This window comes from Engraulis encrasicolus, chromosome 20 (genome assembly GCF_034702125.1).
Source record: "Engraulis encrasicolus isolate BLACKSEA-1 chromosome 20, IST_EnEncr_1.0, whole genome shotgun sequence".
Classification (NCBI taxonomy): Eukaryota; Metazoa; Chordata; class Actinopteri; order Clupeiformes; family Engraulidae; genus Engraulis; species Engraulis encrasicolus.
Genome location: NC_085876.1, coordinates 9,877,642 through 9,896,887, shown reverse-complemented (window position 1 = coordinate 9,896,887; position 19,246 = coordinate 9,877,642). Strand labels below are relative to the sequence as shown.

The window sequence follows — 19,246 nt, the reverse complement described above, 5'->3', positions numbered from 1 at the left end:
TGAGGTATTACCCAGGAATTGTATTCATCCAGAGATGTAACACAGATTTGTGCTGACCTACAGTAGCAATGGATAGCATGTGAAAAGAGACGGGAATCGCCCCAAAAAGCTGCTCTTAATCCAGTGGCCCAGACTCAGCATTGACCGCGATATGATTGTCCATCATTGTTCATTTCATTTTATTTTTTTGGAATAAATGGTGGCTCATCATAATCAGCCTAAGGTACACAGACACACACACACACACGCATGCGCACACACACACACACACACACGCACACGCACACACAGACACAAATACAGACACAAACACAGACACAAACTGTATTGGTTTCAACATTTAGTGAGGGGAATTAAACATTAGCTCGACAGTGATCACATGTTGCTCGTGTCTTCATATCGCTTGTCAGAAAATGTTGACCACATTTCCTTTTTTTAAACATACGACTCTACACAGCTCAGCTCATTTTCACATTTTGTTTTTATTAGATAAGACAAAAAACATTTGCAAAAAGCTGCAATTACAGTCAAGGATTGTAAAGAAGCTGAACATCTATGGTATTCTAAGGACTCCAACAGTTTGGTAATTGTATATTGTGTTATCTTGGTTGGTATATCAACGTCGGCATCTATGTGCCAGAAATGACATAATGGAAATATTTACAGGATATGACACTTCAAAGCTTTTATAAAATGACAGCAAAGGGATCACAACCACACTACATGAAGTTATTCAGTAGACTGAGAAGGGAGCCATTTTGTACTCATTTTTCCCCATGATGGTCAAGAGCAAGAAATACATTTTTGGACCACAAGCTGACCACATATGTTGCTTTATCATGGCAGCTACGCAATACATTTGACAATGTTAATTCAACACTACAGATTAGTGAAATCAGGCTGGTACACTTAAACTAGGTCGGCGATGACAGGAGCAATCAAATACTTGTTAGTTTTTGATTGTGGTGCAAACCCTAATGATTGAACGCTTTGGCGTTGTGCATCTTCTTCAGAGTCAGATGACTTGGGTTTGTACAGTAGGACCAACTGGAATAGTGTTCAGTTTGATTCTCTAGTCTAAGCTTTAAGTTAACACTGCAGAATTTGCTGTGTATGTTATTTCATTGCTCGTTCATACACCCTGGTGAAATACCATCTACTACAACAGACAAAGGACAAATCCACAGCTGATATTATGTGCAAAACCTTACGTACAGGTCAGCTGCCGGTATATAAAACACTTAAACCTTGTTTTTTTATTTTACAATTTTCACTTTCATTACTGTTTTAATTCATTCAATCATCTCATTCCCTCCCACTTTTTAGTTATCAGTCTGCAAATATTGCAAAAAATTCTCACAGTACATCTCTTACTTACTTAAGCGTATACTCTAAGACAGGTCGCCTCACAAAGTGAGTACTAAACCCAACGTATCAATTGAATATGATTCATATAGGTTTCAAACAGATGGGTTATAATAGCATGGGTGTATAAAAGCACACCTGCTACCTAAGGAAGACATCTGCTGGGATTGGGGATCATGTTAAGGGTTAATAATATCAATAAACGCTACTTGACCTTCACAAAGTTTCAATATGATTAGGGCAGCTTTGTATCATCATTGTATAACTTTGTTTTTTTCCCCCCCTCTCCTTTCGTAAGACAATCTGTACATTAAAAACATAGTACGAAAAAACTCTTTCCCATGTTGTGTTTCTTTACATTCGGGACAAGTCACCACAGAAATGGTCATTTTTTTTCTTTTCTTAAAAAGTGCTGTTGCATAACCCCCCCTCAAACACATCACGGTCATTGCTTTACATCATAATGATAAAAAAGGATGTCAACACAAGAGGACGGCTCTTGGGAATTTCACAGTATCATAAACAGAGGGCTCAGTGTAGGCTCGGAACAGACAGGGACGGACACCCCGGGTTTGAAAGTTAAAATGTTGTGTGTGTGTGTGTGTGTGGGTGGGTGTGTGTGTGTGTGTGTCAGAGGTGGAAAAAAACGGGTTCAGGAAATCAAAAACCTTACTACGTACATATTTGCTCCACCAATCCCATGAACCAGCTGATACTAATCACCACATCCCTTCAGCCAGGTTGATGAGCTAATTAATTGAATCACCTGTGTTAGCAGCACAGGCAGAAGGAATAGTTTTTTCTTCCTTGATGCAGTTTGTCCGTCCCTAGAGGAGAAGTATTTTTTTTACAGTAGCAATACAGGAGCGTTGACGGTAAACACTGGTAAAAGGGATATTATAGCGTATTTTACAGTAGTCATGGAGGAGCATAGAATGAAGAGAGTTCTTTTTTTGTACATCGATCATACAGAACCATAGAATGCAACGAGTGTGTGTGTGTGTGTGTGTGTGTGTGTGTGTGTGTGTGTGTGTGTGTGTGTGTGTGTGTGTGTGTGTGTGTGTGTGTGTGTGTGTGTGTGTGTGTGTGTGTGTTTGATTTTTTTACAGTGTCCTGCTGTACAGAATTGCGTAGGACTGAGAGGGAGCATCTTCTTAATAGTTGAATGTCCACGTTTCAGTAGAGTAGTGGTAGAGGCAGAGCGTGTTAACAGGGTTGGCCAGGAGGATGCAGTATCAGATGAGACCGCCAAGCATTAACCACTGGGGAGGAGGGATGGAGGGAGATAGGGAGGGATGGAGGGAGAGGTGCAAATGGAATGAGAGCTGACGCGTACGTGCAGTACAGTCGCTAACCCGCCGCCACCACCACCCGCCTGGACAGCTGGAGCTAGAGGCTCCGTGTTGAAGAGAGAGAACGTCAAGGGCAAAGTCAAGGTTATCCATACATGCTCACTGCTTCGGAGAGAGAGAAGGAGATCCAGGGAACGTTAAGGAGAGTGGTGATGATGGTGACGGTGGAGGGGGAGGGGGAGGGCAGTGACATTGGTCAGACCGGAAAAAATGTCTTTAGTCTCTTTTTTAAAAAGGGGGCCAGGATCAAGGGAGTTTCTGTGGGTCTGGTTGTTTGGTTCGGTTTAGTTGGGAGGAGTGGGGGCTTCATCAAAGATAAATGGTCTCTAGTGAGTGCTGGCTGGCAGGTGCTCACTCTTTCTCTCTCTCTCTTCTTTTCTCCTTCTCTTTTTCTTCCAGCCTTCCTTCCCTCCTTTCTTTCATTCTCTCTTTCAAACTCGGTGGCTGTCAGATGTGGGGACGTACTGGGGAGGGGGCTCCTTAGGGGGGATGGCGATGGCCTCTTCATATGGGGGCAGCAGCACCTGCAAACACAACAACAACACAACACAGAGACGCATCGTCAGATTCACCTGGAAACACCCATACAGCATGTTATGCTCAACATGGGTAAATTTATATTTGTTTTTTATTCATTATAAAATACAAATCAGCAGTACTGGTTCATGTTCCATGTTGCTACCAGAGAGACTGGATAATACTCCTAGAATCTCTGTTGCTACTCCATGAGTAGAAAAGCAGAGATACAAGGTTTCTGCCGGACAGAGACGATATGTTACATGCATTTCCTGTCTTTCCTTATATGGAGGGATGCAAGATGAATTTCAGTGTGAACTAAAGTAGAAACGCGTTGTATCCTGTGTGAGGGTACATTTGACTTTCACAGGCCAATCACTTGTGTAGGTAATTTTACTCATTGTGACAGCTCTTTTAAAGCTTGTCTTCCGATGAAAACTACCCCTGTCCAGCCCCAGACTTCCTACCTTCCCCAAGTCACTACTCCCCTGCTAACAACATGGCCTTTACCCGTCCCATATACCCGTAGCCCCTTAATGCACGCCGTACCTCCTGTGGCACGCTGTGTAATAGACATTGAAAGTAAACTACAGTACTACACTTCTATGACAGTGCACGGGGCCTTTAGTAATACATTACGACTTGGTCATTGCCATCATGGTAACAGCTAATTTATAATGCTGTGCCTTAAGGGGCTAAATCCCTTGTACATTCCCCATACAGCCCTCCATCCACCCCTTGCTACCCATAATGCATCTCTTTCAACCCTCAATCCACCCCATTCAGAGCCATGGCATTCAGAGTTGAGACAACCAGGGTACAGGAAGTCGGTTGGTGACAGGATTGATGAAGATTCAAACACGTCTAGGCAGCGGCTATCTGTTCGCTCGAGACTAGCATAGAATCACTACACTACATGAAGTAAAAATGAATTACATTTACCTTTACCGCACTTTCTGGGTTCTACGCGCACTTCCTGGAACTATATGAGTCAAAGGTACCCTGAGCCGCCATTGTTGTGTAAAAATGGAACACTGAGGTCAAGGGGATTATCCTAGCGACAAAACAACAAAGAGAAACTCATATTTCATTCATTTTTACGCTTAGGAAGAAAGGAAGGAAGGTAGGAAGGTACCTCTTACTTCCATGGCTCTGCCTATCTACTGTACTAGCCCCACATCCACTACTATCCATCCACACCTCCAGTCACCCTTATCTGCTTGGAAAAAAATCCTTTCCACGCCTCCATCTATCCATAACCACACTGCCCAGAGGGAGTGGAGGATGCAAAGGAAAGACGGAAGGTAGGAAGATCGAGGGGAATAGGATCCGCTCAGGCAGTGCTAGTAGGAGAGTATTGTGTAGACTAGAGGGAGTTGTGTTGGGGGTAGGAGGTAGGCTAGGGGGTAGGTGTTGAGGGAAGGAGGGAAGGAGAGGAATAGGACAGACTGTCTTTGAGGGGACACAGCTGCAACACTGGCAGGCAGGCAGGCAGGCAGGGGGCTTGTGTGTGTGTGTGTGTGTGTGTGTGTGTGTGTGTGTGTGTGTGTGTGTGTGTGTGTGTGTGTGTGTGTGTGTGTGTGTGTGTGTGTGTGTGTGTGTGTATGTGTGTGTGTGACGTGCATGATCTGGGCACACAAACACACCACACACACGTACACAGACGGACGGACACTTATGTAACGGTAGGTGAAAAGCGAGACACGTCACGGTCGGCCTAATGGTTCTCTCTTTTTTCATGCTCTCAAGGCAGATGAGATGAGATGAGATGAGCACTTAGCAACACTGGCCATAGAGGTAAAGAACCAGCAACAGCCAGCAGCAACCACCAGCTACGGTACACACCGCTTCATAATCTTACATAAAACACATTCAAACACTCCATTAAGAGGGCGTTTTTATGGACATATGCTGCCGGCTTTACGGCACATCAGCCTCTAATGATGACGGGCCATACCGTATATGTGTGCATTACGCCATGGCATATTGCTTTTAAATCGATTTAAATGCATGACACATCGCCAGTTAATAGTTTGTGGTGGTGGATATACAGTAAGCCTCCATAAAGGGAGTTCTGGAACATTCCATGGAAAACGGAGAAGATTCTGGAATTTCAGATTATCTCAGCTGGGTCGTGGTGTTCTTCAGAGTGGTTCAGGAACATTTACATTTTTTTTGTACTATGATCTTTAATTTAATTTATTTATTTAATCTTTATTTATCCAGCATTGTCACATTGAGACTTCACACAACCAGTAGGACATTCCTAATGTGCGATATACACTAATTGTAGTAAAATCTCCTTGTATTGTTATAACTCACAACAGTGTAGCCCCATAATGCATGCCGTACCTCCAGTGGCACTCAGTAATAGTCATTGAAAAGTTAACTACCATAGTACTACAATACTATGCCATAACACGGGGCCTTTACTAATGAACTACTACTTGGTCATTGCCATTCTGGTAACAGCAAATTTATAGCACTGTGCCTTAATGGGTTAAAGTAATGAATTGGAATATGGATTTCACTGTCAACACTAATACTAACCACTGACCTAGCTATAGGTATATAGGTCAGTGGTACTGACTAATACTGCTAACTAATGTCAATGACCAAGTCCTAATGCGTTACTAAAGAGTCAAAACTGTAATGTCACTGTAGTGTGTAATGTCACACTAGTGTAGTACTATGCTAGTAAAGAAATACCCTATAGTGAAGTGTTCCACTGGTGAAACGGTGAATACTGTACGATGCTACATTCAAATCTTGTTTCAATCACCATCTGTAATCTCAACCACACAGAGCATTTGAAGTGCGAGGGCTTGATTTGACGAGGTCGTTGGAACGGCAAAGTGGATAGATAGTGGAGGCAGGGATGCCATTCAGGACACAGGGAGAGGAGAAGATAGGAGAGGAGAGAACATGAGAGGAGAGAGGAGAGGAGAGGACAGGAGAGAAGAGGACAGGAGAGAAGAGAAGAGAAGAGAAGAGAAGAGAAGAGAAGAGAAGAGAAGAGAAGAGAAGAGAAGAGAAGAGAAGAGAAGAGAAGAGAAGAGAAGAGTGGAGAGGAGAGGAGAGGAGAGGAGAGAAGAGAAGAGAAGAGGAGAGGAGAGGAGAGGAGAGGAGAGGAGAGGAGAGGAATGAAGTCAGCCAGCAGAGGCAGATTAGCACTCTATATGGCACAAAGGCTGGGGATTAGCAAGGCTGAGAGACTGGGAAGAATTGCCTCCCCCCCTCCCCCTCCTCCTAATACCCTTCCAGTGCAATGACTCAACAATAAGAAGGACGCCAAGGAGGAGCGAGAGGAGACAACAGATGATCCAGCAAGACACTGTCATCACATGCACACTCACACAAATGCCAACCTCACAACTCATCTCAACAGCTTTTAGAAATCGTTCAAATGTACAATATTATGTCTCAGAGAGAATTCAAACATTGGAATGCAAAACATCTGTACAAGGTTATACATCTGTACACTGCTATAAAAAAATATAATTTGACTCAACAATAAGAAGGACGCCAGGATAGGGCACAGAGATGATCCAGTCAAACAGTGTCACATGTTCACAAGCACAGTCATACACAGCAGATGTTCCAGTGTTAATTCAGTGTTGACATAGTAAGACCAACTAGAGGAACTAGATTCTCTACGTGCTGAAAATAACACTGCAAACGTTACTTGCGCACAAAACTAGGGATATCAACAACTAATCGATGAATTGACTTTTGTCTATTAAACTGTTAATCGCTTACAAAAAATGAATTGCAATTAATCGCCAACTCGACTGGCGAGAGACCCAGGTGAAATGGGCATGGCGAAGTGTGTGTGAAGAGGAGCGTGAAGAAAAGGGAACATTTTAGTGACCTTTGAATTAAAGAATATAAATAGAAATGAATTTACATTTAGAATTAAATTGTTGAATTAGGGGGTGCTGTGGCGCAGCGCGTTAACACACCGTACCATATGTGGGCAACCCGGGTTCGAGTCCGGCCTGGGTCATTTCCCAACCCTGCCCTGTCTCTCTCTCCCACTTACTTCCTGTCACCTCTTCAACTGTCCTTTCTCAATAAAGGCTAAAAAGCCCCAAAAACATAAAAAAAAAGTTTAATTAATCGATAATTTGGAGCCCTAGCACAAACCACACACTTCTATTCAACAGCTCATACATTGCCAAAACACATATTATATTGTGTCTGTGAGACAAGAAAAATATGAATAAATATCTGGCACTGCTTAAAACATAAAACAGAGATTTCCTTCTGAAACTGTTACGAAATCAACCAAACCCCCTGAGGTGAAAGCCACCCTTTACGAGACGTAACCTTCAAAACATGCTCCTCTATTATAATACATAAAGTGCCCTTTTCCAAGTGGCCAGGAGTATCCCATGACAAGCACACTGAACTGTACTGTTTCTGACAGTCACTTACAGGCTTGACTAGTCCTTGCCTGAGGCTGGCCACTGCCAGTGTATACTGCTACGATGCTACAGACACAGTATACACATGGTCAGTAAGCATAGCAAGCAATCCAAGTCAAGCCAGCAGAGGCAGCCACAGTAGTGACGTCAAGTGTGTGCTCTAAGGGCACTTTGGAGAGGAGAGGAGCGGAGGGGAGAGGAGAGGAGGTGAAGGGAGAGGAGAGGAGGGGAAGGGAGAGGAGAGGAGGGGAAGGGAGAGGAGAGGAGGGGAAGGGAGAGGAGAGGAGGGGAAGGGAGAGGAGGTGAAGGGAGAGGAGAGGAGGTGAAGGGAGAGGAGAGGAGGTGAAGGGAGAGGAGAGGAGGGGAAGGGAGAGGAGAGGAGGGGAAGGGAGAGGAGGTGAAGGGAGAGGAGAGGAGGTGAAGGGAGAGGAGAGGAGGGGAAGGGAGCGGAGAGGAGGGGAAGGGAGAGGAGAGGAGGTGAAGGGAGAGGAGAGGAGGGGAAGGGAGAGGAGGGGAAGGGAGAGGAGAGGAGGGGAAGGGAGAGGAGAGGAGGGGAAGGGAGAGGAGAGGAGGGGAAGGCTATAACTGCACATAACTGGATGATGGCAAGGACAGGGTGACACGCTGTACTGCGTGTGTGTGTGTGTGTGTGTGTGTGTGTGTGTGTGTGTGTGTGTGTGTGTGTGTGTGTGTGTGTGTGTGAGAGAGTGTGTGTGTACCGTGTGTGTGTGTGTGTGTGTGTGTGTGTGTGTGTGTGTGTGTGTGTGTGTGTGTGTATCTTTGAGTGTGTGCACAGTATGTCTTTGTGTGTGTGTGTGTGTGTGTTCTTGACTCACCGCTGTGTCGTTGGTGGTGACGTAGACGAGCACTTCCGTGGAGCCGCGTCCACTCACGTATCTGTAGCAGTTCCACACGCAGGCTATAAGGTACGCCTGGAGACAAAACACACAATGGCAGAGTGAGAAAATACACTCTACAAACAAATACATACGAAAGCATACAGACGCACGCACACACACACACACATACACAAATTTACCTTAGCACATCTTCCTCATACGTATACCAGCAGTAAATTAATATCTTTATACATAAAATACTACCTGTAAAGGTCATAAATTATGGACTGTACGAAAAACAGAAGGCTGACTGGCAGGAACCTTATTGTATATCTCCACTTTCTGTGACTATATGTTCATTTTTTTTTCGAAACCACTATAAACATTTCATAATTAAAAGTGGGTTTTAACGAGACCTCAAGGAAATGGAACAACTGTACTGATTTATATTTTTTAAAAATAATAATTAAATAGATGCTGAATTAGTTTCTGAAAGGTGGAGATTTCTGCCGAACCCCAACGATACGATATCATATCTGTATGATTAATTGACTGCCATTTTCTCTTGACCCCAACAGTACAGCGTAGATGGTGACAGTGGCCGTGTATATCAGAATAGGATTATACAGTCTAACATTGTGGAGGGCTGAGCTGGAAAATATGACACACACACACACACACACACACACACACACACACACACACACACACACACACACACACACACACACACACACACACACACACACACACACACACACGCGCACACACGCACACACACACACACAATAAACAGATGGATGACTCACAGACTGACAGGCTATCAGTGCATGCAGTGCAAACACACTGCTGATCACTGTTTGGCTTTTTCAGCATTGGTGACCGTGGTGACACAGTAGGGGACAATAAACAGGCCATCGTGTACATTTGCCGATTGTTTTTTACTTCACAAGCCAATACCAGCCACCAGCAGCAGCTAGTATGTGTTGTCCATGCACATACAGGCTGGATGGGTTTCACAAGAGCAGCCAATACACAATAAAAGTTAAGATATGCATTGCACCAGGCTTTGTACTATATGTTTTTATTCATTGGAATTTTAATCCACCTTGATTGTAGAAAGGTGTTGAAGTCTTATATTGACGATTCGGTTTAGTGTGCTGGGTAATGTGTAATGTGCATTAACTTTGGAAAGATGCCCGATGAAAATCCTGAGATTGAAACATTGCTTTCTTGGAAAAAAAATATAAAAGCTAGTGTCTTTCTCAAGTCTTTCGTTTCCTATTTTTGCTTTGGCAACGCAAAAAACCCGGCAGATGCGCATTTCTGCTTTCGGCATTTTGCGAGGAGGAGGAGGGGGTAAGTTAGCAGCAGAGGCACTCTGGTCCTGCCCTGTCATGCCTACTTGAAACTGCTTATTAATTGCTTCCTTGAAAATAAAATGTAACAGTCATAAAATATAACAGTGCAAATCAGTCATGTCCTATTTGGCTTTGCGCTCATTTCTGCTTTCAGCATTTGGAGACAGGAGGAGGGGGGTAATTTAGTGGTGGAGGCTGGCAAAGGCACTCTGGTTCTGTCATGTCCTGTCCTGTCCTGCCTGCTGGCCCTCAGCAAAGCTCTTTATTCCACATCAGCTGTGGCGTGGAACAAACTCCTGCCTCTGGACAGAGCAGAGGGAGAGGAGAGAGCCCCTATATGAACTCACAGAGGGGACTCAGTCAGTGTTGCCAGATTGGTCTGTTACCCTCCCCAAAATTGGGCTGCTTGGGATGTCCGTCTACGGGTAAAAATAATCAAAAACGTGCATTGCGCGTTTTTTCTGTACATTTATGGCCATAGAAATCAATGCAATTTGGTTCAAATTCGGCAGGATTCAGTGCCTCTAGGCAGGTTTTGAGCATTAACATTGTTTGGGCTGCAAATAGTCAGACACATTTGGCAACACTGGACTTCTGATAATTCATGTTATACAACTTCCAAAATCCCAGAATCAAGGCTTTACATAGTAGGTCAACAGGACGGCATCTTTAAGACATAAATCTGTGCTGTCAGTAGCTGGGTCATTTGGCTGCACAAGATGTGATGGCAGAGCAACGTTGCCCACCGTAAACATATTTCAAGTGCTTTTAAGTGAGAATTTCGAATTTGTATTTGTAAATAAAATAACCATTACAAAATTACAGACAGAGGAATAAGAATACACAGTCAAGTTTTGCTTTGGCATACTTCTGTGCCTCAGGAATGCCATGACCTTACCTTAAAGGACAGTATGCATCCGACGAAGAGGAGCACTGCGAACACTAGGCACACGTTGTTTGTGGACATGATGTCCTCTTTGTACGGGAAGGTCCCGGGCTGCAATGACAAAACACGTGTCCTTAGAGCTCAATTTACCACTGTCATTGGTGCTGTACATAGTAAAAACAAATGGAGGTGTTCATTTTAATTAACACTTACAGTGTACTGTGGGACCAAATACACTCTAGTCTAGAGGACGTTAAATCAGTTCTCTAAGTGTTTATTTATCACTATGTTTTACTGTGCATCATTTTACTGCATTTACTGCAATATTTAAGTGATGTATCATTATATGCTGTGCAATATGTAAACGTTATATGCTATAACACACATATCAAAGATGCGCTGTCCTGGTTGCATAAATATACCAGTGTCATTAGAGTTTAATCATTAAATACTATGCAATATGTAGGTCTAAGTGCATCAGTTAATACTGTGCAATATGCTATACCACAAAATGTGTCAATAGAGTTTCCTCAATGCACCAGTGCCATTAGAGTGGCATATGCAAGTGCTATAAGCTTTAACGTACGTTATTTTTCCATGATGGCACGTATAACCATGAAATCTACCGCGTTTGGATTAAATCTTCTTCTAGCTGTGTTGTTTATTTCATCCCATGTTGTATTTATTCCGCAAATATGTCCACACAGGAGAAGTAGCTGCATTTGTATTTCTTTAGTACATCCCACGTGAGTATAGTGACAAATTCTATTCTATTCTATTCTATAATTCTATTCTCCTCAGTAAATGTTGCAGTGTTATTTCAGCACTTATTAAGCCAAATGTGCCTACTCCTGTACATGTCGAATTAAGACTGCAGCCTTTTTGTCTATTTAATTCTGTTCTATGAAAGCTAGAGTATTGTGATAACTGGTGTATTGCTGTGTGTGTGACGTTGGAGTGGTAAGAGGTGCTCACCAGCTGCTGTAGGTAGTCCTGGACTGTGTTGGGGTACACCACCACACTAATGGCCACCAGGGTATTAAGGGCAAAGTCAAAGACTTGGTAGCAGAAGAAGGGGATGATCCACGCTGCATGTTGCTGTGAAAAGGACATTGGGCCATTTTTAAATTCGAATAGCATATTATGAGTGTATGAAAGCAAAGAAGAGCATAAAGCTTCTCACTTAAAACACAACATCAACAATATTTTTTGCATACGAAATGTTCCTTAACTGAATATTTGTGAATTCAAAATTCTATAGGAGGAGAAAAGGCAAAAAGGCAAATCATCAAACTGTTAATTACTAGGACTACAAACACAATATGCTGTAGTATACAGGTGTCAAACTCACAGCCGGCCAGAGACTAAATCCTGCCAGCAGTGTCATTTGACTTGGCCAATGAGATCATTTCAAATGTGTATGGCATTCGACCTATGTACTCTTGATATACAGAAATATGACTTGAAACTGAAGTGCTGTGCGTCACACAGGATTTATGAGAGTAAAGTAAAGTAATTTAAGTTACTCAATAGTGATATCATTCATAAATACAATACAACAGAACATGTGCAGCCACATTTTGCTAAAATATGATGGGACTGCCTGGGAAATGTCTCTTGTTTTAAGTATATACGGTGCGGCATGCGCATGCAAAATTTAAGTGCATGTTTGAGTTAATACTGAGTTTGGCCTGCAACTTTAGATTTTCAGCCCACTGTGACTTTAAGTTTGAGACCCCTCGTCTAGTACAAAAGACGATGGTAATCATACCTTATAGGCGCCATATGTTGCCATGCCACAGATGAGGATCATGAGCAAGGAGATGGCGGCAGCAATACACATATCTGGAAGGGGAAATAAGAACGGAATGGTTAGAATATTGTTATATGACAACATACACTGTTCTTGTGTAAAAGCTGCATGGACATGTTGAGATTAGACAAAACTATAACACCACCACCACAAGACATGTCTTTCCCAACTTCTCTTCACTTCTCTTCACTTCAACGTCTCTATCTAAAATTTGAATAGAGAAACACATACAATGTGACCACTGGAAGTTAGCATTCAATGGTAAATCTATGTCTTAATGATTATATAAACATTCCTAATTCTTAACAAACCCTCTGCCCCTCTGCTTCGTTCCACATAATCTTGGTGAGATTTACAGTGTACTCTGAAAATGTACCACCCCTTTCATGTAACTTTTATTATTAATTTTATTCTACCTAGTCTTTTGGTGATACTGATCATGGTACATAACTAACAATGCTTAAAACAGATAAACAATCGTTGGCAAAGATGTGTTCTTGGCATACAAGAAGGGTTTATATATGGGTTGATAAGAGTTTATTTTCAGAGTCTATGATGTCTTATATACTGTATTATCTGGATGTCTTATATAGCTTCAGTTTATATAAAGAAAGCTGTAAGGATGGATAACCGCCCACTGTGTTTCCAAATTACTCTTACAAAACAAAGACGCCACACACAGCAAGGGCCCTGACGCAAGGCCACTAAACCAGTAGCAGGCAGCCTCCGAAGGAAGGAGGCTTAATCTGGGCAAAGCAGGACACAGCCTTTAATAACAGGAGTCGCCAGGGCTGGAAGGTGTGGGAGGTGGGATTGCCCGGTTGGTCTTATTAACATTCAGAACCAACCCAAGAACACACACAAAGTCAAAAGCATAGACAGATACTGTAGACAGGCTGGCAAGCAGACACACACGAACACACACACACACACACACACACACACACACACACACACACACACACACACACACACACACACACACACACACACACACACACACACACACACACACACACACAGCCCTGTTTGTCAACACTTCACACCAAGCAAAGAACACCCACACAGCCATAGACAGAATTACAGAGCAAGAGAGAGAGAGACAGAGAGAGAGAGAGAGAGAGAGAGACTCTGCAAGGTATATCTTATCCCTTCCCTCACACTCAGAACCAAGCCAAGAACAGCGACCACCACACACACGCATACAAACTCACAGTATCTGATTCTCCCATAAAGACACACACAGATAGACTGCATAGAGAGTAAGGCAGACAAGACACTAAGGAAGATTTCAGATAGTCAGACGGATATTAAAACACACTCATAGACACACACACACATACTCACACAAGCGCACACACACCCTCTCCCCAAACTGAAGCACCTGGCACCGCACGTGTCTGAGAGGGTACCTCAGCAGAGAGTTGCAGAGGCAGCTTCAATTTATTGGACCCGCACACGAACACCCACACACGCACACAGCATATCCACAGCCAATAGCCTTGATTGCCAGCACCATTAATCAGGCATGAAAACGGGTCAGGGGTGAAAAAGGTGAGAAAGGTGCGGCGTGGCGCGGTGGCACGGAGCGGCGCGTGTGCTGCAGCGGTGCGCGCGAATGTGTGGTGTGCAGTGGCATTTTTGGGGGATAGTGTTGAGTCATACTAGGGGGGTCTGGGGGCATGGTCTCCCATGGGAGAAAATTTAGCTAAAACCGTCTTTAAATGATGAATTTTGAGCATACTGTAGCGACCCAGGGACAGTGAACATAAGAAGAACTGTCAACCATCTTCGTTACTTCATGATTGTCATGCTGTCATGTCTGATGAGGGGGGCAGACAGACAGACAGACAGACAGACAGACAGACAGACAGACAGACAGATAGATAGATAGATAGATAGATAGATAGATAGATAGATAGATAGATAGAATGGGTTTTGGTTCTCAGGCTTTTTAAAAAATAAATTCCCCCTTGACCTCATCAAAACCCTGCCAATGCCCCCCTTAAAAATAAAATAGACTAATGCCCCCCAATGGCAACTAAGCACCCCCTCCTCTCAACACTATCCAATGTCCCCTCAACGCTTGCCTGGTTGTGATCTCGTTTGAACAGTTAATCATCATATTTCAGACAACTTGTAATACAAAAAATCTTTGACACAGTTTGGATAAACTACTGAATTTTTTGTCCATTCACCTAGTATATCTGTTTCCCTATAAAAAAAATAATAGGAAAGCTCCAACTTTGACCGTGAAAAAAAACTGTTTGACCGTGTTCCACTAGATTTTTAATATGTAATTTAGATGTAGGCTACCAAGGGATTACAAAAAACTTGGCATGATTCCTAAAACAATTTGTCCCGTGTCAAACGATTGACTAAGTTAGGCTTCACTCTTTCTCCCTCTCCCTCTCTCTCGTGCGTGCTATAAGAAGCCGCAGCATTCGAAGCATGACGTTGGATGCCTCGCGTAGATATGCGCTTCTTCCCCGGCCGTAGCGCATACTATTTCGCCATTCCGTAGCGCACAGACCCGTTAAAATAGCCGTCAGGAAAACGTGCCGTAAGCCTACCCAAGCTTTCATTAAGGGAGCTCTTTTGAGAATAAATACGTTTTCACGAGGGCAGGGCAAATGCGGTTTCAAATTATTAGGAAAACAGCTTAACTTCTGTGGCTAACTACATCCACATCCTTCTCATCGAAATGCTTGCGTCTTGATGTTCTCATAACAAGAATCATGATCTCAAATATCTACCTCTCTGGGAAACGTGTAGACTATCTGTGACAGATCGTTTGGACATTTTCTTATAATCAGAGATGTTCTAGAACTAAAAAGAAAGATATTTGATACAACCACGCCAGCCCCGCAGACCAAAGCTTCACCTGTTTAAAACGCTTTCAAAGAAAAGTATGAAGGGCGGGACTTAGATTGAGCTCGTTCACGTTATTGGCTGTGCCGACAGCAACAAATGCTGTGATTGGTCAAACGTCATTGTCAGTTGTGGAAAGTTTTCTGCGGTAGAGCGCTACACAATGATACAGTAACTTGGCGCTACACTTTTCTCCTCGCTCGACACCCCCCCCCCCCCCCCCTAAAATTTTCTCCTCGGATCTACACGATTCACAGGAATGACCCATTTTGATTTCAAAACGGCGAAATTCGCCGAAAGGTGAGGGATTTTCGTGCCTGATTAATGGATAATATAATATAATATAATATAATATAATATAATATAATATAATATAATATAATATAATATAATTCTTATTTTATTGAGCTGTGTTGATCAATTGTTTTTATTGTGTCCTCAAGTGATTGTACCCAGCTTCTCCTGCCCTTTGAACACAAATGTTGATTTTTGCCTATCTTGGCTCAACTGAAATATTACAACAGCACAAATAAAAAGTCTTGCATGACACTTTACACGGAGCAGCGTGACAAGTCTGAACTTACTCGCATCATCCATGACGTCGAAGTCTGTTCCCAGCTCGGAGCTGGTGAGATGGTAGTGGTACTGGACGGGGTCATTTAGAGCAGAGAGCAGGATGAGGAGCACTACTGCGTTTATGAGCTGTGGAGGGAAATGTCAACAGACAGTAAATACACAGCATCTGTTAACACGGCTTCAGAGTTACTGAATCAGCAAGTAAGCCAGATGGTGTAAACTGGAGTCCAAAGCAAAATTCTTCCAATGAAATTAGAAGAATTAGAGGGTATGGCAAGAGCAGGCTAGGTTTACCCTACCCAGGCATGCATTAATGGCTAATAATAATAACAATAACAACAACCACAACAACTACCAGCATCCAATCACTGAATAAGCACATTTATTAAACAGTTACATAAACACTACACAGGTTTTAGGGGTCAGTGAATAGATGGTTTCTTTCAGCTATCAGGTACAAAAACGTGCCAGGTAAGCCCTAATATTCAAAGGATTTGTTGAAGCTCAAACAACAAAAAAATAGCCCACGTTTCCCTTATACCCAATTGGGCAATAAAATAATATCAATCACATGCTTTTGTTGGATGCCTGGACAATAGGCTTCCTCAGTTTTTCCCATACCCATGATTTTTTATTATTAATACAAAATGTTTTGCATATCCTACTGAAATCAACCCATCAAAGTATAGGCCTATGTTTGCACTGCAGCCATGGTAAACATTTGCTGGCACAGGACATCTTAACAGGCGTAAAATGACACGCAAGCCAACCAAGGTTGCTGACGGGCTACTGAGAAAATTATGCTGAAATGTTGGACAGCTCCGTGGGAGCCAGTGCAGTCAGCCAAGACCCTGCCGGTCGACTATTTAACCCAATGATCCCAAAGAGCCCTTTCTTCGCTGTTGACCTTGATGTGTTTCGTGCGTTTTGTATATTGCTGATTTGTTAATTTGCTCATTTAGGTGGTGTGTACTGTGTAGGTCTAGTCTGTGGCCAACTCTAGAACATTCTCTTGGAGGATTCAAAGTCCACGTCTGGCTCCACTGAAAGCCAAGGTATAATCTCCTCTATTCTCGTATACATCATTTGCCCAAAAATATAATGAGGCCAGACCTAGTGGGCATTCTTCACCTCCTTTACTTTCACCACCCATCCAGACTAACAAACATGCTTTCTGTTTTCGAGACGAAAATCGAGGTTACAGCTTTGGCGCCTGGGCTATTTTTACCGAGCAAAAGAGCTCTTGCGTCTAAAAACACATTTGAACTTGAAGATTAGCCTATCGTTACGTTCCAGAATAGGCTACCGTGACATCACCGACAAAAGCTTTGTTTGTGTAATGGCTGGCCACACTTCATGTACAAGAATTAGTGCAACAACCCAAAACGGTGAACCCCGACAGTAGGAAACAATGTTGCTATGAGTGGCTACAATTTGGCTATAATAATGACAGTTCTATCAAGATCTGCGTGCCGACTACAAAATGGCCAGGATATACTATGACGATGCCTACCCCTGTGAATACTTTGGCCAAAAGGACTGCTTCAGCCGCCCAATTATGTCTCGCGCTGCAACCCAATTTTTGTTATTCTGCTCTGATAGCAGAGTCGAACAACAAAAATGGACTTTGCTCCACAATCTCAACGGTTACACTTACCATATACCAGACACCCAGGATAATGGTGCCTGTCCGAACATGACAGCATAGGCAGCAGCTGGTCGTATACCATCTGTCCCACGGAGAAATCATTTTTGCACTTCTCCCCAAATAAAAAGAAGAAGAGAAAGAGTCTATTTCAAGAATCCTTTCCTCCCCGAGATTAAAAATGTGTCTAGTTCGTCAGGAACTGGAGTGATTTGCGCTGACCAAGGCTTGTCTTGCCGTTGGTTTTTCCTACCACCTTCTCCAGACTGTGCCGAGTCTGCCGACTGAGCTCTGAGCGGTTTCCGCTGTCCAGAGTCCTCTCGCGCTGCAACAGCACATTAATCCAGCTCATCTTGGGGAGCACGTGACCAGAGGAGGCTTGCTGGGAGCAGAAGCAGACTTTACAGTGATGCAATTCGTAGCTAGAGAAGGACCGAGAACAGGTGTAGTGTGTAGAGATTTGGGTTGTGGTGTTGTTACCGAAATCAATAATCTCACAATTCATCACACAGTTAAACACAGCCATTCGTCCTGTGAATTGTATTGAGGTGTCCTCCTGGAATTAAGTGACAGTCGAGCACTTTGTAGCTACTTAGCTTTGAGGTCCATTAGCAAATGGACAAAGGGGTTCTCTAGACCTGAACCACAGCTGGCCAGGGCCTATAAAACATACCTGGCTAGCTTGCTGAAAATAGAGTACTTATAAGACCGTAGTCGGTCTCTGTAGGCTACTTTACAGCCCAGCCTAGACCATATTCTACAGTTAGAAATGTCTGCTGTCAACAGTGCATTAGGCCTGATTGCCCAGGCCTACATCTTTGCTGAAAAAAAGAAAGTAAAAAAACATTATTATTATTATTGTTATTATTATGATTATTATTATTATTCGGCTATTATTATTATTATTATTATTATTATTATTATTATTATTATTATTATTATTATTATTATTATTATTATTATTATTATTATCGATTGCCTACGTGAATAGCCACACCACAAGTCAGCGGATCAGGTGAAGTGGGCAGATGGCAGAGAGTGGGGCTCAGTCCTACACTGCTGATGTCATCACTGCACCTGCTGAATCTGGACGCAGCAAGGATGGATTACTGCACAGGCCTACCGGGCACAAGTCCATGGGCCCAAGAGACAAAGGCACCCTGATGTCCAAGCCTTTTCCATACTTTCCGTTAAAATTGCACCTTTAACAACTGTATTTTCAGACCCGAACTCCCAACATCATAGGATCTTTAACATCTCGTCTAAAAAATGGAAAATAAAAAATATTTTGTGAACTAGCAATACTCATGGAGGGTGTTGGGGCGGTTCTTGTTGTCTGGCCCAGGGGCCCATGGAGGCAGAGGTGAAGCCATGACAGAAAAGTATAATTAGGATCTGTAGCCTCAAAATGCACGCTGTTCCACCAGTGGAGCGCAGTAATAGTCATTGAAAAGACTCGTACTACCAAAGATGGTAAGAATCCTCTTCATGTGTCCGGTCTGGTACTACACTGTTATGACATTACGCAGGGCCTTTAGTAATATAGTATCACTTGGTTATTATCATTCTGGTAACAGAAACTGTATACCTGGGGC

General features: G+C 43.0%; 1 protein-coding gene across 1 annotated transcript; it reads right to left on the bottom strand.

Moving 5' to 3' along the window:
• Nucleotides 1-471: 471 nt before the first annotated feature.
• On the bottom strand, nt 472-17,960 carry laptm4b (lysosomal protein transmembrane 4 beta). The gene is made up of 7 exons (XM_063185379.1): nt 17,664-17,960; nt 16,015-16,132; nt 12,518-12,591; nt 11,722-11,844; nt 10,759-10,857; nt 8,497-8,592; nt 472-3,241 (listed from the first exon to the last, which is right to left on the bottom strand). The coding sequence occupies exons 1-7, from the start codon at nt 17,754-17,756 to the stop codon at nt 3,149-3,151; spliced, it is 696 nt and encodes a 231-aa protein (XP_063041449.1). The 5' UTR covers nt 17,757-17,960; the 3' UTR covers nt 472-3,148.
• Between the last annotated feature and the right edge of the window lie 1,286 nt (nt 17,961-19,246).